General features: G+C 48.1%; 2 protein-coding genes and 18 non-coding genes across 20 annotated transcripts; 18 read left to right on the forward strand and 2 right to left on the reverse strand.

Moving 5' to 3' along the window:
* Nucleotides 1-435: 435 nt before the first annotated feature.
* Nucleotides 436-5,671, reverse strand: LOC148961298 (uncharacterized). The gene is made up of 10 exons (XM_089128159.1): nucleotides 5,507-5,671; nucleotides 4,947-5,386; nucleotides 4,550-4,871; nucleotides 4,021-4,324; nucleotides 3,425-3,922; nucleotides 3,106-3,315; nucleotides 2,711-3,024; nucleotides 2,352-2,608; nucleotides 1,992-2,240; nucleotides 436-1,901 (listed from the first exon to the last, which is right to left on the reverse strand). Exons 2-10 carry the CDS (start codon nucleotides 5,066-5,068, stop codon nucleotides 1,145-1,147), a joined length of 3,033 nt encoding a protein of 1,010 aa, XP_088984285.1. The 5' UTR covers nucleotides 5,069-5,386; nucleotides 5,507-5,671; the 3' UTR covers nucleotides 436-1,144.
* A 136-nt stretch (nucleotides 5,672-5,807) lies between these two features.
* Nucleotides 5,808-7,565, reverse strand: LOC148961299 (uncharacterized). The gene is made up of 4 exons (XM_089128160.1): nucleotides 6,803-7,565; nucleotides 6,427-6,725; nucleotides 6,240-6,347; nucleotides 5,808-6,128 (listed from the first exon to the last, which is right to left on the reverse strand). Exons 1-4 carry the CDS (start codon nucleotides 7,345-7,347, stop codon nucleotides 6,118-6,120), a joined length of 963 nt encoding a protein of 320 aa, XP_088984286.1. The 5' UTR covers nucleotides 7,348-7,565; the 3' UTR covers nucleotides 5,808-6,117.
* A 1,200-nt stretch (nucleotides 7,566-8,765) lies between these two features.
* On the forward strand, nucleotides 8,766-8,872 carry LOC148961300 (U6 spliceosomal RNA). The gene has a single exon (XR_016154456.1). It is a non-coding gene; the product is annotated as a U6 spliceosomal RNA (small nuclear RNA).
* Nucleotides 8,873-9,307: 435 nt separating this feature from the next.
* On the forward strand, nucleotides 9,308-9,414 carry LOC148961301 (U6 spliceosomal RNA). The gene has a single exon (XR_016154422.1). It is a non-coding gene; the product is annotated as a U6 spliceosomal RNA (small nuclear RNA).
* A 433-nt stretch (nucleotides 9,415-9,847) lies between these two features.
* Nucleotides 9,848-9,954, forward strand: LOC148961302 (U6 spliceosomal RNA). The gene has a single exon (XR_016154457.1). It is a non-coding gene; the product is annotated as a U6 spliceosomal RNA (small nuclear RNA).
* A 435-nt stretch (nucleotides 9,955-10,389) lies between these two features.
* On the forward strand, nucleotides 10,390-10,496 carry LOC120476349 (U6 spliceosomal RNA). The gene has a single exon (XR_005622130.1). It is a non-coding gene; the product is annotated as a U6 spliceosomal RNA (small nuclear RNA).
* Nucleotides 10,497-10,931: 435 nt separating this feature from the next.
* LOC120476350 (U6 spliceosomal RNA) lies at nucleotides 10,932-11,038 on the forward strand. Its single transcript, XR_005622131.2, has one exon. It is a non-coding gene; the product is annotated as a U6 spliceosomal RNA (small nuclear RNA).
* A 434-nt stretch (nucleotides 11,039-11,472) lies between these two features.
* On the forward strand, nucleotides 11,473-11,579 carry LOC120476356 (U6 spliceosomal RNA). The gene has a single exon (XR_005622137.2). It is a non-coding gene; the product is annotated as a U6 spliceosomal RNA (small nuclear RNA).
* Nucleotides 11,580-12,014: 435 nt separating this feature from the next.
* LOC120476351 (U6 spliceosomal RNA) lies at nucleotides 12,015-12,121 on the forward strand. Its single transcript, XR_005622132.1, has one exon. It is a non-coding gene; the product is annotated as a U6 spliceosomal RNA (small nuclear RNA).
* Nucleotides 12,122-12,556: 435 nt separating this feature from the next.
* On the forward strand, nucleotides 12,557-12,663 carry LOC120476352 (U6 spliceosomal RNA). The gene has a single exon (XR_005622133.1). It is a non-coding gene; the product is annotated as a U6 spliceosomal RNA (small nuclear RNA).
* A 435-nt stretch (nucleotides 12,664-13,098) lies between these two features.
* On the forward strand, nucleotides 13,099-13,205 carry LOC148961303 (U6 spliceosomal RNA). Its single transcript, XR_016154459.1, has one exon. It is a non-coding gene; the product is annotated as a U6 spliceosomal RNA (small nuclear RNA).
* Nucleotides 13,206-15,375: 2,170 nt separating this feature from the next.
* LOC148961304 (U6 spliceosomal RNA) lies at nucleotides 15,376-15,482 on the forward strand. The gene has a single exon (XR_016154460.1). It is a non-coding gene; the product is annotated as a U6 spliceosomal RNA (small nuclear RNA).
* A 435-nt stretch (nucleotides 15,483-15,917) lies between these two features.
* Nucleotides 15,918-16,024, forward strand: LOC148961305 (U6 spliceosomal RNA). The gene has a single exon (XR_016154461.1). It is a non-coding gene; the product is annotated as a U6 spliceosomal RNA (small nuclear RNA).
* A 435-nt stretch (nucleotides 16,025-16,459) lies between these two features.
* LOC148961306 (U6 spliceosomal RNA) lies at nucleotides 16,460-16,566 on the forward strand. The gene has a single exon (XR_016154423.1). It is a non-coding gene; the product is annotated as a U6 spliceosomal RNA (small nuclear RNA).
* Nucleotides 16,567-16,999: 433 nt separating this feature from the next.
* Nucleotides 17,000-17,106, forward strand: LOC148961307 (U6 spliceosomal RNA). Its single transcript, XR_016154462.1, has one exon. It is a non-coding gene; the product is annotated as a U6 spliceosomal RNA (small nuclear RNA).
* Nucleotides 17,107-17,541: 435 nt separating this feature from the next.
* LOC148961308 (U6 spliceosomal RNA) lies at nucleotides 17,542-17,648 on the forward strand. The gene has a single exon (XR_016154463.1). It is a non-coding gene; the product is annotated as a U6 spliceosomal RNA (small nuclear RNA).
* Nucleotides 17,649-18,083: 435 nt separating this feature from the next.
* Nucleotides 18,084-18,190, forward strand: LOC148961309 (U6 spliceosomal RNA). Its single transcript, XR_016154464.1, has one exon. It is a non-coding gene; the product is annotated as a U6 spliceosomal RNA (small nuclear RNA).
* Nucleotides 18,191-18,625: 435 nt separating this feature from the next.
* Nucleotides 18,626-18,732, forward strand: LOC148961310 (U6 spliceosomal RNA). The gene has a single exon (XR_016154465.1). It is a non-coding gene; the product is annotated as a U6 spliceosomal RNA (small nuclear RNA).
* A 435-nt stretch (nucleotides 18,733-19,167) lies between these two features.
* Nucleotides 19,168-19,274, forward strand: LOC148961311 (U6 spliceosomal RNA). The gene has a single exon (XR_016154466.1). It is a non-coding gene; the product is annotated as a U6 spliceosomal RNA (small nuclear RNA).
* A 435-nt stretch (nucleotides 19,275-19,709) lies between these two features.
* LOC148961312 (U6 spliceosomal RNA) lies at nucleotides 19,710-19,816 on the forward strand. The gene has a single exon (XR_016154467.1). It is a non-coding gene; the product is annotated as a U6 spliceosomal RNA (small nuclear RNA).
* Nucleotides 19,817-19,990: the final 174 nt, after the last annotated feature.

Consider the following 19,990-nt stretch of genomic DNA (forward strand, 5'->3'; position numbering starts at 1 on the left):
ATGCCTATTTCATGTGTATACGTTAAGGTAACATGACGTGTATTATTTGTTTAACCTTTTTCTGCATAGATATTAAAATCTGTTGTGTTAAACATTATATTTGTGTTAAACATTATATTGTATTTATATTGTTTCACCTTTTTCTGCATAGACATGTATGTTAAATAATATATTGTATTCACATTGTCTAACCTTTTTATTTTGTTTCACCCTTTTCTGGATAGATATTAAAATTTGTTGTTGAACATATTGTATTTATATTGTTTCACCTTTTTCTGCACATTTTATATATATATATATATATATATATATATATATATATATATGTATATAGAAATATTTTTTTGATATTTAAATAAAAATTATCAATAACATATCAGTTGTTGATGATGATTGTATAGATGCAGAAAACACCAAACAGCAGCAGCAGTAGACTACAGTGTGAAATAGATTATTTATTTCAAAATACAATACAATAAAACAGTGGTATTGATGCAGACAGTGGTATTGATGCAGAACAGTGGTATTGATGCAGACAGTGGTATTGAGAACAGTTGTATTGATGCAGACAGTGGCATTGATATAATATAAGGGCTCATTACAGACATGCATGGATACATAACGCAGCAGCATACAGTGTGAAGTACCAACGCGGCGGCAACAAAGCCAGTGCAACGTAACTCCAAAGACAATGACCACATTGTTCAACATACCCACATGTCCAAAAGACCTATATAACTTGTCAGCGCATAAAATCATAACAGCACAAATGCATGACAATGTGTTATACAGGTGTGAATGGGACAGACAATGTTATCTTTTCTTTTTCTTAAGCCATATGATAGGCAGAAGACACACAGTATAGGCCTATAAAACTTGTCAGTGCAAAGAATCAGTATAGTACAAAGGCATGGCAATGTTATACAGGTGTGAATGGGATACACAATGTTTTTTCAAGCATAGTGTCACTGTGCTGTAGAAAAATTGTGACAGGTGTGGACCGGTGTTTGTAAGAAGCCTCCACACCGCGGCAAGGTCCCGGTCCATGTGGAGGGTAAAGTCAATGTCTTTAAAAATAAACAAACAAACAAACAAAAAAAAAACACAAACAACTATATACACCTGCCCCAGCGAGAATGCAAAATCAGTCCGGGGCTCGACCCTTTTCCTTGTCCTTCATCTCCCTCAGCCACTCCTCCACACTCTTACCCGCTGCGGCGGCAGAGCAAAAATGTACATTGCCGTAGCGGGTGTGTCCAGTCTCCCTCCGCTTTGGCTGGCCGCATGTCCTGCACTTTTGTTCTTGTGGCACGCCGGCCCGGGCAGCAACGACTGCTCCTGCTCCTGCTCCTGCTGCTGCCCTCTGCTCAGCCCTCTTCCTCCTCAGCCACTCAGTTTTGTACACAGAGCGAGGCTGAGGAGGCGGAGCAGGAGGCAGAGGGCCGGCGTGATGTGCGGCGGCCAGAGGCAGAGGGAGGATGTGTGGAGCTGGCGTTGTCCGAGGGAGCGTAGGTATGGGGAGCACCCTTACGCTCTGCTGGGGCAGTGAGAGGTCCAGAAAGAGAGGCTGTGTCATCGAAAAAGGTCCTGTTGCAGCCGCAGCAGCTGGTGGTATGGCCAGGACAACAGCTGAGGGGGCAGGCGGTAAAGGCGCCAGTGGGCACACTGGCGCTGGCAAAACAGGCACCGGTGCTGCCACAGCCGGTGCTGCTGCCGGAGGTCCCACCACCCTTGGCGCTGCTGTCGTCGCCTGGCCTGTTGCTGCTGCCGGAGGACGATCCGCCGCTGCTGTTGGGCCCGGCGCCGTCGCCGAGCCCGCTGCCGCCGCCGGTGGTCGTCCCTCTGCTGCAACGCCTGAAGTGAGCACAGTCCTCTCCTTCTCCCGCTGCGTCCTGGTGAACCTGAGAACGGATTTCAACATAGTATTTTAGTTACATGTACAATTTTAAGAGCATGCAATTCATCAATACCATCAAAAGCATCAAACATACCACAGCGAGAGGGTCCTGGCATTCAGCTCAAAGAGCTGAATGGGCGCCCGAGCCATCAGCCTCTGGTGGCCCAGCACAAGGTCCCGGATGTGCTGGTACCGAAGCAGTATGCTCTCCCACCGCGACCTCCGGGCACCGCGTGCACGGCTGCCCGAGGGGATCAAGCGGCAGAGCTGGGCGCATACTGCCTCTACCAGCCGGCTTGCGCTGGGACTGCTGGCAGGTCCAGAGGTCTCTCCGACCAGGCAGCTGTGGACAATGGACAAAAACAATGACAGATATGAGCAAGATAATGGGCAACATTACATAGAGCAGCTGGTGTGTACATCAGGGATATGTATGATGGAAGTGTAGCCTTACCGCCTCAAGCTTTCCACACCAGGTATACTGGTGCGGCTTGGCTTCGCTGCCATGAAGCGCCCCTGAGCTGGCCTGTCCCTGTAGCGGGGAGGGTAAACTACTCGGGCCCTGTCGTACGGTGACAGGGCCTCGTAGAGCCTGATAAGCTCATCTACCCTCCCCTCGGACAAGGCCGGGTCGTGACGCAACCCCACCAAGGCCGTGGCCAACTGGACCACGGCCAGGTACCCTGGCTGGTCATCTGGTCCTCTGTAGTCCTGCAGACACACAAGAAAAAATGGAGAAAGAAATAAGTCAGTTGGATAGAACAGAGCAAGCGCCGTTTTGGGTGATGCGGGATGCACTACAGTCGTGCTTACCTCAGCAGCCTGCTGAGGCTCTGGCGAGGACCGGCCGGGGGAGTGGGGTGCGGGCTCGGGGGCACCGGTCGGACTGGATGGCTCGGGCGCGGGTGCGTCAGCCGGTCGCCCTGACCGCGGGTCCGTCAGAGGATCTAGGAACTCGCCAGGCACGTGGAGGGTGAGGTCATCCACCTCCTGGCCGTCGGCGAGCTCGTCATCCTCGACGAGATGGGGAACGTCCCCCCCCGCGTCCGGAATGTCAGGGTCCAAGCTGACGTCCTGCAGCACTCTGCCCGTCTGGGAGTACAGGTACTCGATGCCGATGAGTTCCCCTGAAGTACAACAACAGTCAGTCAGGTACAAGTATCATTCAGTGTGGACACGTGTAAGCGCGGTGGCTTGAGTGTTCTTACCAGTGTACTCCCTGGGCTTGGTGTAATCCTTGACCACACTCACGCCAAGCACCCTTTGGCTGAGCTGATCAAGAGAGTGCTGCAGGGGGCCATTGTAGGAGCGGAGCAGCGGCCGTCCCTCCTGTGCCACGGACGCCGCCCTGTCTGTGTTCCACCGCGTCAACCCCTCCAGGAGAAATGCCTGGAAGTGCCAGGGATTGGCACTTTCTCCTGCGGAGGAACACAGATCTGTTTAGCAGTTTATTCAGTGCACACAATGTGAACGACAGCGAGTCGATGACAGTGAAAGATTGACGTGACAGTGAAACGTGTGGTCTACCTGGAATGAAGCGGTTGAGATGCAGGTGGAACGACTCCAGGGACGTGGAGCCTCGTGCACAACGGTACACCGGCAGGCTGATCCCCCCCTTGGTCATCCTGCCGGTCTCAGTGTACAGCTCCACGCCCGGCGGGTCCTGGATGCACTGGAGGTGGCGCCGCTGCTCCTTCCAGATCTTCTGGATGCGGTCTTGGTCCAGCAGGGAAATCCCCATGGTGTCTCGTCCGCTGGCACCGCCGAAGGTTTCCAGGAGGTCACCGATCAGCCGCTCCGTCTCCGCCGCTCCACGCGTGCGGCGACGGCAATGGAGAGCCATGTTCTTGCGGCTGACGTGCCTCCACACTCCGGCGTCGGACGAGAAGGTCATCCCCTGCGCCTCAAGCATCCTCTTCGTAGCTTTGAGCAACCGGGCTGTGTCCTCTGGGTCCCACAGGAAGATGCACGAAGACAGCTGCTGCAGGAAGGGTTTATACAGCTGGTGGCTCTCAGTGGTGACACCTGTTATGGAAAAATGCATGTTATATCAAAAGTTATGGAACCATGATGTCTCTTACTGAAATGCTATTTGTTTAATTATTGTTATTGCCACAACACACCTGACGCAAACCGGCGCATCAGGTGCCAGATGTCCAGCCGGACCACCAGCTTGTCCCACTTCCCGAACACGTCAGCTGCCTTGGATCTCCCGTGGGACGAACAACAGTCCCGGTCGACGTAGAGGAGCTGAGGTGGCTCCACCCCAGCGTCCCGATACCGCCGCATCAACCCCTCAGCCATGGGCAACAGGCCGGCACCCTCGGTGTCCGTGAGCACGGACATGAGCACCTGTCCGTGCTCGTTGCCGACGTTCGTTGCCCATGCTGCGGTCTGGGCGGCAGCACCGGAGAGCTTCCGGGTCACCTGTTTTAAAGGATAAAGCATCTCAGTAAGGCTGCACGCACATAGCCAGAGCATGATACTCCACACCACACTTATTTATATATATATATATATATATATATATATTAGTATATATATTAGTATTTATATTAGTATGTATGTCGAGTGAGCGCGTGTTAAATTAGTATGTATGTCGATAATAGTACAAACTATATAGTGTATATACATATATAGCACCACATTTACCTTCTTGGTAGAGTCCATCTTCAAAACCCTACCAAAGACGGAGGTGACCCGGGCCTTCACGTCCTCCAGGCGGGAGAGGATGTCGTGGCAGTACACCAATAACAGCCACGCGTACTGGGGCACGGGTGGCGGTTTTGGTGGTGGGGTGCACATGCGCACGACACCCTGCGACGTGAAGGGCTCCATGACGCTGAGGTAGTGTATGGACCGCCGCATCCAGGCCTCTGTGTGTGCCTCACAGAGTTTTTTGTACAGCTGCGTGGCGCTGTTCCCCCGAGTACGCTCACGCAGCTGGATGATTACCCGCCGGTCGCAGGCAAGTCTACAGAGAGGAGTACATCATGTGTTACACAAGAGCCACACACAGACACAACAAGGTTTTTAGACAGATACTTACTTGTAGGTGAGGATTGCCGGGAAGAGGGCGCGATGCCCCTCACCCAGCTGACCCACGACCTCCTGCGACCAGGCAGCTACCTTCCTCTTACACCGACGGCACTCCAGGTACTCGGTGGCCATCAAGTACCAGCCGTCGATGTCCAGGACCCTCCGGATGGTCCTGTAGAGCCCACACTTTGTGAGGGCCCTATTACAGCATGTCGGCCGGACGCCCCACAGACGCAGGGGCACCCAGAGGAACAGCCGACACGCGAAGAAGGCAGCTGGTGAGGCGGGTGGCTGAGAGTAACTCGGCCGGGGCTGAGGAGGGTCCCACCACAGCTTGAGGTCTGTGGTGAGTTTGGTCCTCCCCTCGCTGTCTGGCTTGAACAGCTCCCGGCCGATCCACTCCTGCTCTTCCACGGTGAGAGCTGTCCGCCAGCTCTCAGGCAACCGGGACTGTGAAACAAACAAACAGTCAGGAGGCTGAGAGGAGGTGCTACATGCAGATTGACAGTCAACTTCACTGAGTTGTGCCGTCCATGAGTACGGGCCAGGTGTGTGAGCGTGTGTTTGTACCTCAGCCGAAGCAGGAGTGGGTGTTGCGGGCTGCTCCACTTTCCTCTCCTTCCTCTTCCTCTTTGCCGGCGCTGGTGCCAGGGTGGCCTCCCCGGATGGCGTCTCCTCCACGGAGACGCGACAGGGCTCCTCCCTGGTCAACGCCGGAGCCCGCACAGGAAACGCGAGGCTAGGTGGAGCAGCCGCAACTTGAGGTGGTGGTGGTGGTGGGGGAGGGATGTAGGACAGTGCCGGAGGAGGTGGGGATGGAGGCCTCACCACCAGCGGGAGCGTCTGAAGGACCTGTACGTGAGCTGCAGACACATTCACACACACACACACACACACACACAACAAAATGGCATCAGCCACAGGCAGGCAAGACTAAGTGAGACGTGCAGCATGCCAGTGATTAGATGACGTGCAGCATACCAGTAATTAAATGGTGTGTAGCATGCAAGTGAATAGATGACATACAGCATGCCAGTGATAGAGCAGATGGTTTAGTGCTACAAGGTGGATGTTGAGAGGTGAAGCAGGGCCAAGTGAAGCAAATCTACATTACCACTACGTTCTACACATCTACCACCGACAAAGACGGCTACATTACCTTCCAAACTTACCTTTGATCTTCAAGCATCAGCTGTAGAGACCAGTAAATGAAACCATTACAGTTAATGCTAAAATACTGCCAGAATAATATATATTGAGGGCAAATGTTGCAGTGTGACACGTCCAGTGTGGTGCCAATTACCCGTTTCTAAGTCAGTGGCCATCTGGACCAGTTCCTCGTCCGTCACCTCTGTGGGGGGGGAAGGCGGCGGAACCGAGGGGCGCTGGTCTCTGGCGGATGTAGACACCGCTGTGGGGTGGGAGGGCAATGGTTAGTTAATCCTTTACACCGAACCACTGTTGTGTTAAAGAGAAAGAAAGAGATATACCTGGAACTGCAGGCCGTGCTGGTGTGGTCATCAGCTTCCTGACCTTGGCCTGCAGCTCACCTGGGGCCATTGGACGCCTTCCCAGTAGGGCCGAGAACATGGGAGCGGTCGGCTTGCGTGGCGGCAGCCCGGTGGAAGCAGCAGCCTTGCTGGGGCCACTGCTGCTGCTGCTGCTCAGAGGTGGGGGGGTAGCAGCCACCTCTGCCGACTGCTCCTTGTCTCGGCCCAGGATGTACTTCCTGGCGGCGTCCATTGAGGTCCCAGGCTGCGGTATCTTCCGCCGAAGCCACTTGACAAAGCTGCAAGACAATGATCAAAGATTAACACGCATATCAACAAGTCACAGCACCCTGCCCTTCACCACAACTGGACTTACGTCTTCTGCTTTTTTCCTGTAGACTCGTACAGGTCCTTCAGGGTGGCCTCCTTGAAGTCCCCAAAGCCAACAAGCGCCTCGCCCTCACACCCGGGCTGAGTGGCACGGGCCCGGGCCTCCTCGTGCACCCGGTGGAACCTCAGCTGCTCCACAAAAGCAGGGTGGGCGCACGAGTACCGGGCGAGTGCGTCCTTGTTGGCCATAAGGGGGCTGTCGGAGGCACTTTTCTCCCGCTCCCGCTGGTGGCTGGCAACCAACTGCGTGATGTAGCCCACGTCGTTCTCCAGGAGCCAACGGAAAGTTTGACCCTGGTACTTCCCAAACTGGATGCTGTGGCAGCCCAGCACCAGCATGGGGTCACCAGGGTCACCGCCCTTGGAGACGACGTGGGCTTGGGCCTCCTTCTCCACCTCCTCCGGCTTCTTGGCCCTCGCAGCAGCGGCGGTCCCGCGTGGCCCCTTAGAGGCGATGAAGGCCAACGCCTCATCAGAGGCCCGCAGGATAAGCTGCTGCGAGGCCGTGAATTTTAAATTTGCTAAAGACATATCTTCAACAACAAATGGCACAGCACAGCATTAGATGAGCATTACAGGTTAAACTAGCAGCTATATATTAATTGCCATATTAACAGGACTATCACACATAAGATTAATGATATACAAGAACTACACATTCACTATTATTGAAATATTAACGTTAACAAATTAATAATCAACAGGTAAATAATGACCCTAGGGTGCATTGGCAGCCATTAAATAAACAGGCTTATTGTTAATGCATAAAAGATACACTTAAACTTTATAATTGATTTCACGTGGTGATATTATAATCTTAAGGGTCTAAAGATACTAAATGTATAGTCTTTTCATAATTTAATTTTGTTTTCAGAGATCGCCACATGTTGTCCCATTAATTTTTAATGGATTGCATTACATTACATGTTAGCGATCTCTCAAAACGTATTAAATCTTTGATCAGACAAGTGTAAATATTGTTTAAATGTGTAAACAGGACGCCTGACGTTGACGTTAATTAACTAACATACGTTAACGTTTCTTTAAATATAAAAACCAGTGATCGACGGAGAGACGTAATAATACATCGACAAATTCCATGTCAGTACATTGTAAAAGTACTCTGGGAAGACAATGTCTGTACATTCGTAATATTCTATTTATTTTTGTTTTACTCACTCAGTCAGTCGTAACCGTCACACTCTTCCGTTTGAGTTGGTTGCTATGACGCTTGAGTATACTAACCGTTTATTGGCCCAAAACGCTCGACAAAAGCTTGAGTATACTAACCGTTGATTGGCCCAAAACGCTCGACAAACGCTCGACAATCCGAGCTTTCTGATTGGCCCATAACTGAAAACGCTCGACAATCCGAGCTTTCTGATTGGCCCAAAACTGAAAACGCTCGACAAAGGCTCGACAGCACGAGCTGCTGATTGGCCGGCATCCAGAGAAGATCGCGGGACATAGAGCGAAAGGATGACACGCAAATCCGTGAAGCGCTCCATATTTTTGGCAGCTGTGATCAAGCCTCCTTCACTGGAATTGATTCATACCTTCTTGCCACAACTTATTTTCATTCTTGATCTCTTGTGTCAAGAACTGGTGCATCTCCAATGTCTATAGGGCACTCTCAGTTTTCCAGCAAAGTGTGTCCACTCCCCTTCTTCAGCAGATGCCGACAGGGAACAGGGTTTGACCCCATAGGCGATATCTTTTCCCTTCAATGTTGTCAAGGTTGTCCGCATTATCCGGTTTTCTGCTTTCCGCCAACTCATTTCTTTCTCGAAAACCTGGAGGACACAGCCCATTCAGAGCTTGTAGTTTGGTACCATAGATAAGTCTACCCAACCCATTCTTTCAGTAGATGGCTCGCTTGCCCTACCACCTTGGTGATGGCTCGCTGGAACCCGAGGGGTACATATTCCTTGAGCGGGACAGTTGGCCTCGTGCTTGCTAAGGCAGCACATATACTAAAATTGGATCGATACAGAGAAGATTAGCATGGCCCCTGCGAAAGGATGACACGCAAATCCGTGAAGCGCTCCATATTTTTGGCAGCTGTGATCAAGCCTCCTTCACTGGAATTGATTCATACCTTCTTGCCACAACTTATTTTCATTCTTGATCTCTTGTGTCAAGAACTGGTGCATCTCCAATGTCTATAGGGCACTCTCAGTTTTCCAGCAAAGTGTGTCCACTCCCTTTCTTCAGCAGATGCAGACAGGGAACAGGGTTTGACCCCATAGGCGATATCTTTTCCCTTCAATGTTGTCAAGGTTGTCCGCATTATCCGGTTTTCTGCTTTCCACCAACTCATTTCTTCCTCGAAAACCTGGAGGACACAGCCCATTCAGAGCTTGTAGTTTGGTATCATAGATAAGTCTACCCAACCCATTCTTTCAGTAGATGGCTCGCTTGCCCTACCACCTTGGTGATGGCTCGCTGGAACCCGAGGGGTACATATTCCTTGAGCGGGACAGTTGGCCTCGTGCTTGCTAAGGCAGCACATATACTAAAATTGGATCGATACAGAGAAGATTAGCATGGCCCCTGCGAAAGGATGACACGCAAATCCGTGAAGCGCTCCATAGTTTTGGCAGCTGTGATCAAGCCTCCTTCACTGGAATTGATTCATACCTTCTTGCCACAACTTATTTTCATTCTTGATCTCTTGTGTCAAGAACTGGTGCATCTCCAATGTCTATAGGGCACTCTCAGTTTTCCAGCAAAGTGTGTCCACTCCCTTTCTTCAGCAGATGCAGACAGGGAACAGGGTTTGACCCCATAGGCGATATCTTTTCCCTTCAATGTTGTCAAGGTTGTCCGCATTATCCGGTTTTCTGCTTTCCGCCAACTCATTTCTTTCTCAAACCTGGAGGACACAGCCCATTCAGAGCTTGTAGTTTGGTACCATAGATAAGTCTACCCAACCCATTCTTTCAGTAGATGGCTCGCTTGCCCTACCACCTTGGTGATGGCTCGCTGGAACCCGAGGGGTACATATTCCTTGAGCGGGACAGTTGGCCTCGTGCTTGCTAAGGCAGCACATATACTAAAATTGGATCGATACAGAGAAGATTAGCATGGCCCCTGCGAAAGGATGACACGCAAATCCGTGAAGCGCTCCATATTTTTGGCAGCTGTGATCAAGCCTCCTTCACTGGAATTGATTCATACCTTCTTGCCACAACTTATTTTCATTCTTGATCTCTTGTGTCAAGAACTGGTGCATCTCCAATGTCTATAGGGCACTCTCAGTTTTCCAGCAAAGTGTGTCCACTCCCTTTCTTCAGCAGATGCAGACAGGGAACAGGGTTTGACCCCATAGGCGATATCTTTTCCCTTCAATGTTGTCAAGGTTGTCCGCATATTCCGGTTTTCTGCTTTCCGCCAACTCATTTCTTTCTCGAAAACCTGGAGGACACAGCCCATTCAGAGCTTGTAGTTTGGTACCATAGATAAGTCTACCCAACCCATTATTTCAGTAGATGGCTCGCTTGCACTACCACCTTGGTGATGGCTCGCTGGAACCCGAGGGGTACATATTCCTTGAGCGGGACAGTTGGCCTCGTGCTTGCTAAGGCAGCACATATACTAAAATTGGATCGATACAGAGAAGATTAGCATGGCCCCTGCGAAAGGATGACACGCAAATCCGTGAAGCGCTCCATATTTTTGGCAGCTGTGATCAAGCCTCCTTCACTGGAATTGATTCATACCTTCTTGCCACAACTTATTTTCATTCTTGATCTCTTGTGTCAAGAACTGGTGCATCTCCAATGTCTATAAGGCACTCTCAGTTTTCCAGCAAAGTGTGTCCACTCCCTTTCTTCAGCAGATGCAGACAGGGAACAGGGTTTGACCCCATAGGCGATATCTTTTCCCTTCAATGTTGTCAAGGTTGTCCGCATTATCCGGTTTTCTGCTTTCCACCAACTCATTTCTTCCTCGAAAACCTGGAGGACACAGCCCATTCAGAGCTTGTAGTTTGGTACCATAGATAAGTCTACCCAACCCATTCTTTCAGTAGATGGCTCGCTTGCCCTACCACCTTGGTGATGGCTCGCTGGAACCCGAGGGGTACATATTCCTTGAGCGGGACAGTTGGCCTCGTGCTTGCTAAGGCAGCACATATACTAAAATTGGATCGATACAGAGAAGATTAGCATGGCCCCTGCGAAAGGATGACACGCAAATCCGTGAAGCGCTCCATTTTTTGGCAGCTGTGATCAAGCCTCCTTCACTGGAATTGATTCATACCTTCTTGCCACAACTTATTTTCATTCTTGATCTCTTGTGTCAAGAACTGGTGCATCTCCAATGTCTATAGGGCACTCTCAGTTTTCCAGCAAAGTGTGTCCACTCCCCTTCTTCAGCAGATGCCGACAGGGAACAGGGTTTGACCCCATAGGCGATATCTTTTCCCTTCAATGTTGTCAAGGTTGTCCGCATTATCCGGTTTTCTGCTTTCCGCCAACTCATTTCTTTCTCGAAAACCTGGAGGACACAGCCCATTCAGAGCTTGTAGTTTGGTACCATAGATAAGTCTACCCAACCCATTCTTTCAGTAGATGGCTCGCTTGCCCTACCACCTTGGTGATGGCTCGCTGGAACCCGAGGGGTACATATTCCTTGAGCGGGACAGTTGGCCTCGTGCTTGCTAAGGCAGCACATATACTAAAATTGGATCGATACAGAGAAGATTAGCATGGCCCCTGCGAAAGGATGACACGCAAATCCGTGAAGCGCTCCATATTTTTGGCAGCTGTGATCAAGCCTCCTTCACTGGAATTGATTCATACCTTCTTGCCACAACTTATTTTCATTCTTGATCTCTTGTGTCAAGAACTGGTGCATCTCCAATGTCTATAGGGCACTCTCAGTTTTCCAGCAAAGTGTGTCCACTCCCCTTCTTCAGCAGATGCCGACAGGGAACAGGGTTTGACCCCATAGGCGATATCTTTTCCCTTCAATGTTGTCAAGGTTGTCCGCATTATCCGGTTTTCTGCTTTCCGCCAACTCATTTCTTTCTCGAAAACCTGGAGGACACAGCCCATTCAGAGCTTGTAGTTTGGTACCATAGATAAGTCTACCCAACCCATTCTTTCAGTAGATGGCTCGCTTGCCCTACCACCTTGGTGATGGCTCGCTGGAACCCGAGGGGTACATATTCCTTGAGCGGGACAGTTGGCCTCGTGCTTGCTAAGGCAGCACATATACTAAAATTGGATCGATACAGAGAAGATTAGCATGGCCCCTGCGAAAGGATGACACGCAAATCCGTGAAGCGCTCCATATTTTTGGCAGCTGTGATCAAGCCTCCTTCACTGGAATTGATTCATACCTTCTTGCCACAACTTATTTTCATTCTTGATCTCTTGTGTCAAGAACTGGTGCATCTCCAATGTCTATAAGGCACTCTCAGTTTTCCAGCAAAGTGTGTCCACTCCCTTTCTTCAGCAGATGCAGACAGGGAACAGGGTTTGACCCCATAGGCGATATCTTTTCCCTTCAATGTTGTCAAGGTTGTCCGCATTATCCGGTTTTCTGCTTTCCGCCAACTCATTTCTTCCTCGAAAACCTGGAGGACACAGCCCATTCAGAGCTTGTAGTTTGGTACCATAGATAAGTCTACCCAACCCATTCTTTCAGTAGATGGCTCGCTTGCCCTACCACCTTGGTGATGGCTCGCTGGAACCCGAGGGGTACATATTCCTTGAGCGGGACAGTTGGCCTCGTGCTTGCTAAGGCAGCACATATACTAAAATTGGATCGATACAGAGAAGATTAGCATGGCCCCTGCGAAAGGATGACACGCAAATCCGTGAAGCGCTCCATATTTTTGGCAGCTGTGATCAAGCCTCCTTCACTGGAATTGATTCATACCTTCTTGCCACAACTTATTTTCATTCTTGATCTCTTGTGTCAAGAACTGGTGCATCTCCAATGTCTATAGGGCACTCTCAGTTTTCCAGCAAAGTGTGTCCACTCCCTTTCTTCAGCAGATGCAGACAGGGAACAGGGTTTGACCCCATAGGCGATATCTTTTCCCTTCAATGTTGTCAAGGTTGTCCGCATATTCCGGTTTTCTGCTTTCCGCCAACTCATTTCTTTCTCGAAAACCTGGAGGACACAGCCCATTCAGAGCTTGTAGTTTGGTACCATAGATAAGTCTACCCAACCCATTATTTCAGTAGATGGCTCGCTTGCACTACCACCTTGGTGATGGCTCGCTGGAACCCGAGGGGTACATATTCCTTGAGCGGGACAGTTGGCCTCGTGCTTGCTAAGGCAGCACATATACTAAAATTGGATCGATACAGAGAAGATTAGCATGGCCCCTGCGAAAGGATGACACGCAAATCCGTGAAGCGCTCCATATTTTTGGCAGCTGTGATCAAGCCTCCTTCACTGGAATTGATTCATACCTTCTTGCCACAACTTATTTTCATTCTTGATCTCTTGTGTCAAGAACTGGTGCATCTCCAATGTCTATAAGGCACTCTCAGTTTTCCAGCAAAGTGTGTCCACTCCCTTTCTTCAGCAGATGCAGACAGGGAACAGGGTTTGACCCCATACACTGAAAAAAATGATGTGTTGGCTTTACTTAATTTTTTCATGTAAACAGGTTCCACCGGTTGCACATAACTTTGTTTTGTTAAACAAACATAATTTGTTCATGTAACTTCAACATCATGGAAGTCATTTTAAGCCATCCAATCAAACTCTGAGCTGAGTGTTAAAGTTAATGAGACAATTAAGTGAATAACTGAGTGATGATTGAGCATTATTGAAGACACCTGATGTTAACAAGCAGAATCACTGAAGGAGAAAATCACAAATTGTAAGTCACCGTTATGGAGATCAGTGTTTGCTTTAGTTGGGCTCTTGACCCTTACACTTTTACTTTAAACTTTGTTTGGCTGCTGTTATCGATTTATAACAGGCAAATGAACAAAGAAAATTGTGATCCGATAGTGTTGGTTATGTTTTGACATAATCATGCTGTGATCTGTAAACTCCAAAAATTCATAATTCTGATGGTTAGGATTAACTTGCTAGCCAAAGTTTAGTGATTATACAACATATCTGTATTTTCTTATAACAGAAAATATTTAACAAAACTATTCTGATCAAATCACTTAATCTTTATGTAGAAACAGATATCAATAATCAGCCTGTCTATCTCAATCGTGGTGACATTAATAGTCCTTCTTTCCACCAATTACAACTCATTAATGTCTCCTATCATGCATTGCGGTTTGAATAAATTATGATCTGAATTGTCTATGTAATTTACTTTTCCTAATTGAATATTCTACTAGTCACCGTTGTTGAGAAGCATTGACTGAATCTTGAGGTCTGTGTGTGCCTTAAAGAAAAAAAAATTGTAAAAAAAAAAATCTTTTGTGAACATTCTGGATATTTATGCAGAATCTCAGTTATACACAAACCAACAGAATAAATTATAGACATAAATTTCAAATGATGAATGTCATTATATGTCCAACATCATTTTATAATTGTTTATCTTTGTTCATCTGGCAGGTATTACTCAGATGCAACAGTAAATTAAAATATAAAGTTAATAATATAAGGGTGAAGAGCCCAACTAAAGCAAACACTGATCTCCATAACGGTGGCTTACAATTTTAGATTTTTTTCCTTGTGATTCTGCTTTAGGTGTCTTAAGCTCATTATTTATTCATGCAGCAATGCATGATGGGAGCCATAAATGAATTTTGATTGGTGGCACCCAGAAATTTTTTTTGTTTATTGATTTGATCATTTGAACTTCATTGAAAAGGCTCAAATTGTATGTTCTACAAGAGCAGTGCTGGTATGATCCATAAGGTAAATTTAACAGTGGTTCATGCAGTTTGACTACAAACCGGAAGTTTGGTGATTCAATCCCCAGTTCCACCTTTTCTATGTGATCACCTGGCTGTTATAACTCATGTACAGCCAAACATAATCTTAAGTTAATAATATAGGGGTCAAGAGCCCAACTAAAGCAAACACTGATCTCCATAACGGTGACTTACAATTTGTGATTTTCTCCTTCAGTGATTCTGCTTGTTATCATCAGGTGTCTTCAATAATGCTCAATCATCACTCAGTTATTCACTTAATTGTCTCATTAACTTTAACACTCAGCTCAGAGTTTGATTGGATGGCTTAAAATGACTTCCATGATGTTGAAGTTACATGAACAAATTATGTTTGTTTAACAAAACAAAGTTATGTGCAACCAGTGGAACCTGTTTACATGAAAAAATTAAGTAAAGCCAACACATCATTTTTTTCAGTGTAGGCGATATCTTTTCCCTTCAATGTTGTCAAGGTTGTCCGCATTATCCGGTTTTCTGCTTTCCACCAACTCATTTCTTCCTCGAAAACCTGGAGGACACAGCCCATTCAGAGCTTGTAGTTTGGTACCATAGATAAGTCTACCCAACCCATTCTTTCAGTAGATGGCTCGCTTGCCCTACCACCTTGGTGATGGCTCGCTGGAACCCGAGGGGTACATATTCCTTGAGCGGGACAGTTGGCCTCGTGCTTGCTAAGGCAGCACATATACTAAAATTGGATCGATACAGAGAAGATTAGCATGGCCCCTGCGAAAGGATGACACGCAAATCCGTGAAGCGCTCCATATTTTTGGCAGCTGTGATCAAGCCTCCTTCACTGGAATTGATTCATACCTTCTTGCCACAACTTATTTTCATTCTTGATCTCTTGTGTCAAGAACTGGTGCATCTCCAATGTCTATAGGGCACTCTCAGTTTTCCAGCAAAGTGTGTCCACTCCCCTTCTTCAGCAGATGCCGACAGGGAACAGGGTTTGACCCCATAGGCGATATCTTTTCCCTTCAATGTTGTCAAGGTTGTCCGCATTATCCGGTTTTCTGCTTTCCGCCAACTCATTTCTTTCTCGAAAACCTGGAGGACACAGCCCATTCAGAGCTTGTAGTTTGGTACCATAGATAAGTCTACCCAACCCATTCTTTCAGTAGATGGCTCGCTTGCCCTACCACCTTGGTGATGGCTCGCTGGAACCCGAGGGGTACATATTCCTTGAGCGGGACAGTTGGCCTCGTGCTTGCTAAGGCAGCACATATACTAAAATTGGATCGATACAGAGAAGATTAGCATGGCCCCTGCGAAAGGATGACACGCAAATCCGTGAAGCGCTCCATATTTTTGGCAGCTGTGATCAAGCCTCCTTCACTGGAATTGATTCATACCTTCTTGCCACAACTTATTTTCATTCTTGATCTCTTGTGTCAAGAACTGGTGCATCTCCAATGTCTATAGGGCACTCTCAGTTTTCCAGCAAAGTGTGTCCACTCCCTTTCTTCAGCAGATGCAGACAGGGAACAGGGTTTGACCCCATAGGCGATATCTTTTCCCTTCAATGTTGTCAAGGTTGTCCGCATTATCCGGTTTTCTGCTTTCCACCAACTCATTTCTTCCTCGAAAACCTGGAGGACACAGCCCATTCAGAGCTTGTAGTTTGGTATCATAGATAAGTCTACCCAACCCATTCTTTCAGTAGATGGCTCGCTTGCCCTACCACCTTGGTGATGGCTCGCTGGAACCCGAGGGGTACATATTCCTTGAGCGGGACAGTTGGCCTCGTGCTTGCTAAGGCAGCACATATACTAAAATTGGATCGATACAGAGAAGATTAGCATGGCCCCTGCGAAAGGATGACACGCAAATCCGTGAAGCGCTCCATAGTTTTGGCAGCTGTGATCAAGCCTCCTTCACTGGAATTGATTCATACCTTCTTGCCACAACTTATTTTCATTCTTGATCTCTTGTGTCAAGAACTGGTGCATCTCCAATGTCTATAGGGCACTCTCAGTTTTCCAGCAAAGTGTGTCCACTCCCTTTCTTCAGCAGATGCAGACAGGGAACAGGGTTTGACCCCATAGGCGATATCTTTTCCCTTCAATGTTGTCAAGGTTGTCCGCATTATCCGGTTTTCTGCTTTCCGCCAACTCATTTCTTTCTCAAACCTGGAGGACACAGCCCATTCAGAGCTTGTAGTTTGGTACCATAGATAAGTCTACCCAACCCATTCTTTCAGTAGATGGCTCGCTTGCCCTACCACCTTGGTGATGGCTCGCTGGAACCCGAGGGGTACATATTCCTTGAGCGGGACAGTTGGCCTCGTGCTTGCTAAGGCAGCACATATACTAAAATTGGATCGATACAGAGAAGATTAGCATGGCCCCTGCGAAAGGATGACACGCAAATCCGTGAAGCGCTCCATATTTTTGGCAGCTGTGATCAAGCCTCCTTCACTGGAATTGATTCATACCTTCTTGCCACAACTTATTTTCATTCTTGATCTCTTGTGTCAAGAACTGGTGCATCTCCAATGTCTATAGGGCACTCTCAGTTTTCCAGCAAAGTGTGTCCACTCCCTTTCTTCAGCAGATGCAGACAGGGAACAGGGTTTGACCCCATAGGCGATATCTTTTCCCTTCAATGTTGTCAAGGTTGTCCGCATATTCCGGTTTTCTGCTTTCCGCCAACTCATTTCTTTCTCGAAAACCTGGAGGACACAGCCCATTCAGAGCTTGTAGTTTGGTACCATAGATAAGTCTACCCAACCCATTATTTCAGTAGATGGCTCGCTTGCACTACCACCTTGGTGATGGCTCGCTGGAACCCGAGGGGTACATATTCCTTGAGCGGGACAGTTGGCCTCGTGCTTGCTAAGGCAGCACATATACTAAAATTGGATCGATACAGAGAAGATTAGCATGGCCCCTGCGAAAGGATGACACGCAAATCCGTGAAGCGCTCCATATTTTTGGCAGCTGTGATCAAGCCTCCTTCACTGGAATTGATTCATACCTTCTTGCCACAACTTATTTTCATTCTTGATCTCTTGTGTCAAGAACTGGTGCATCTCCAATGTCTATAAGGCACTCTCAGTTTTCCAGCAAAGTGTGTCCACTCCCTTTCTTCAGCAGATGCAGACAGGGAACAGGGTTTGACCCCATAGGCGATATCTTTTCCCTTCAATGTTGTCAAGGTTGTCCGCATTATCCGGTTTTCTGCTTTCCACCAACTCATTTCTTCCTCGAAAACCTGGAGGACACAGCCCATTCAGAGCTTGTAGTTTGGTACCATAGATAAGTCTACCCAACCCATTCTTTCAGTAGATGGCTCGCTTGCCCTACCACCTTGGTGATGGCTCGCTGGAACCCGAGGGGTACATATTCCTTGAGCGGGACAGTTGGCCTCGTGCTTGCTAAGGCAGCACATATACTAAAATTGGATCGATACAGAGAAGATTAGCATGGCCCCTGCGAAAGGATGACACGCAAATCCGTGAAGCGCTCCATATTTTTGGCAGCTGTGATCAAGCCTCCTTCACTGGAATTGATTCATACCTTCTTGCCACAACTTATTTTCATTCTTGATCTCTTGTGTCAAGAACTGGTGCATCTCCAATGTCTATAGGGCACTCTCAGTTTTCCAGCAAAGTGTGTCCACTCCCCTTCTTCAGCAGATGCCGACAGGGAACAGGGTTTGACCCCATAGGCGATATCTTTTCCCTTCAATGTTGTCAAGGTTGTCCGCATTATCCGGTTTTCTGCTTTCCGCCAACTCATTTCTTTCTCGAAAACCTGGAGGACACAGCCCATTCAGAGCTTGTAGTTTGGTACCATAGATAAGTCTACCCAACCCATTCTTTCAGTAGATGGCTCGCTTGCCCTACCACCTTGGTGATGGCTCGCTGGAACCCGAGGGGTACATATTCCTTGAGCGGGACAGTTGGCCTCGTGCTTGCTAAGGCAGCACATATACTAAAATTGGATCGATACAGAGAAGATTAGCATGGCCCCTGCGAAAGGATGACACGCAAATCCGTGAAGCGCTCCATATTTTTGGCAGCTGTGATCAAGCCTCCTTCACTGGAATTGATTCATACCTTCTTGCCACAACTTATTTTCATTCTTGATCTCTTGTGTCAAGAACTGGTGCATCTCCAATGTCTATAGGGCACTCTCAGTTTTCCAGCAAAGTGTGTCCACTCCCTTTCTTCAGCAGATGCAGACAGGGAACAGGGTTTGACCCCATAGGCGATATCTTTTCCCTTCAATGTTGTCAAGGTTGTCCGCATATTCCGGTTTTCTGCTTTCCGCCAACTCATTTCTTTCTCGAAAACCTGGAGGACACAGCCCATTCAGAGCTTGTAGTTTGGTACCATAGATAAGTCTACCCAACCCATTATTTCAGTAGATGGCTCGCTTGCACTACCACCTTGGTGATGGCTCGCTGGAACCCGAGGGGTACATATTCCTTGAGCGGGACAGTTGGCCTCGTGCTTGCTAAGGCAGCACATATACTAAAATTGGATCGATACAGAGAAGATTAGCATGGCCCCTGCGAAAGGATGACACGCAAATCCGTGAAGCGCTCCATATTTTTGGCAGCTGTGATCAAGCCTCCTTCACTGGAATTGATTCATACCTTCTTGCCACAACTTATTTTCATTCTTGATCTCTTGTGTCAAGAACTGGTGCATCTCCAATGTCTATAAGGCACTCTCAGTTTTCCAGCAAAGTGTGTCCACTCCCTTTCTTCAGCAGATGCAGACAGGGAACAGGGTTTGACCCCATAGGCGATATCTTTTCCCTTCAATGTTGTCAAGGTTGTCCGCATTATCCGGTTTTCTGCTTTCCACCAACTCATTTCTTCCTCGAAAACCTGGAGGACACAGCCCATTCAGAGCTTGTAGTTTGGTACCATAGATAAGTCTACCCAACCCATTCTTTCAGTAGATGGCTCGCTTGCCCTACCACCTTGGTGATGGCTCGCTGGAACCCGAGGGGTACATATTCCTTGAGCGGGACAGTTGGCCTCGTGCTTGCTAAGGCAGCACATATACTAAAATTGGATCGATACAGAGAAGATTAGCATGGCCCCTGCGAAAGGATGACACGCAAATCCGTGAAGCGCTCCATATTTTTGGCAGCTGTGATCAAGCCTCCTTCACTGGAATTGATTCATACCTTCTTGCCACAACTTATTTTCATTCTTGATCTCTTGTGTCAAGAACTGGTGCATCTCCAATGTCTATAGGGCACTCTCAGTTTTCCAGCAAAGTGTGTCCACTCCCCTTCTTCAGCAGATGCCGACAGGGA

The sequence above is a fragment of the Pimephales promelas genome, unplaced genomic scaffold (assembly GCF_988280905.1).
Source record: "Pimephales promelas unplaced genomic scaffold, fPimPro1.hap1.1 HAP1_SCAFFOLD_65, whole genome shotgun sequence".
Taxonomy (NCBI): domain Eukaryota; kingdom Metazoa; phylum Chordata; class Actinopteri; order Cypriniformes; family Leuciscidae; genus Pimephales; species Pimephales promelas.

Excerpts from the sequence above, each read along its gene's own strand:
- LOC148961299 (XM_089128160.1), bottom strand. The coding sequence starts at position 7,347 with ATGTCTTTAGCAAATTTAAAATTCACGGCCTCGCAGCAGCTTATCCTG. Across the intron at positions 6,726-6,802 it reads ACAGGAAAAAAGCAGAAGAC|CTTTGTCAAGTGGCTTCGGC; the intron begins GTAAGTCCAGTT and ends ATTGTCTTGCAG. Across the intron at positions 6,348-6,426 it reads AGCACGGCCTGCAGTTCCAG|CGGTGTCTACATCCGCCAGA; the intron begins GTATATCTCTTT and ends CCCACCCCACAG.
- LOC148961298 (XM_089128159.1), bottom strand. The coding sequence starts at position 5,068 with ATGGCCACCGAGTACCTGGAGTGCCGTCGGTGTAAGAGGAAGGTAGCT. Across the intron at positions 4,325-4,549 it reads AGATGGACTCTACCAAGAAG|GTGACCCGGAAGCTCTCCGG; the intron begins GTAAATGTGGTG and ends CCTTTAAAACAG. Across the intron at positions 3,923-4,020 it reads GATGCGCCGGTTTGCGTCAG|GTGTCACCACTGAGAGCCAC; the intron begins GTGTGTTGTGGC and ends TTTCCATAACAG.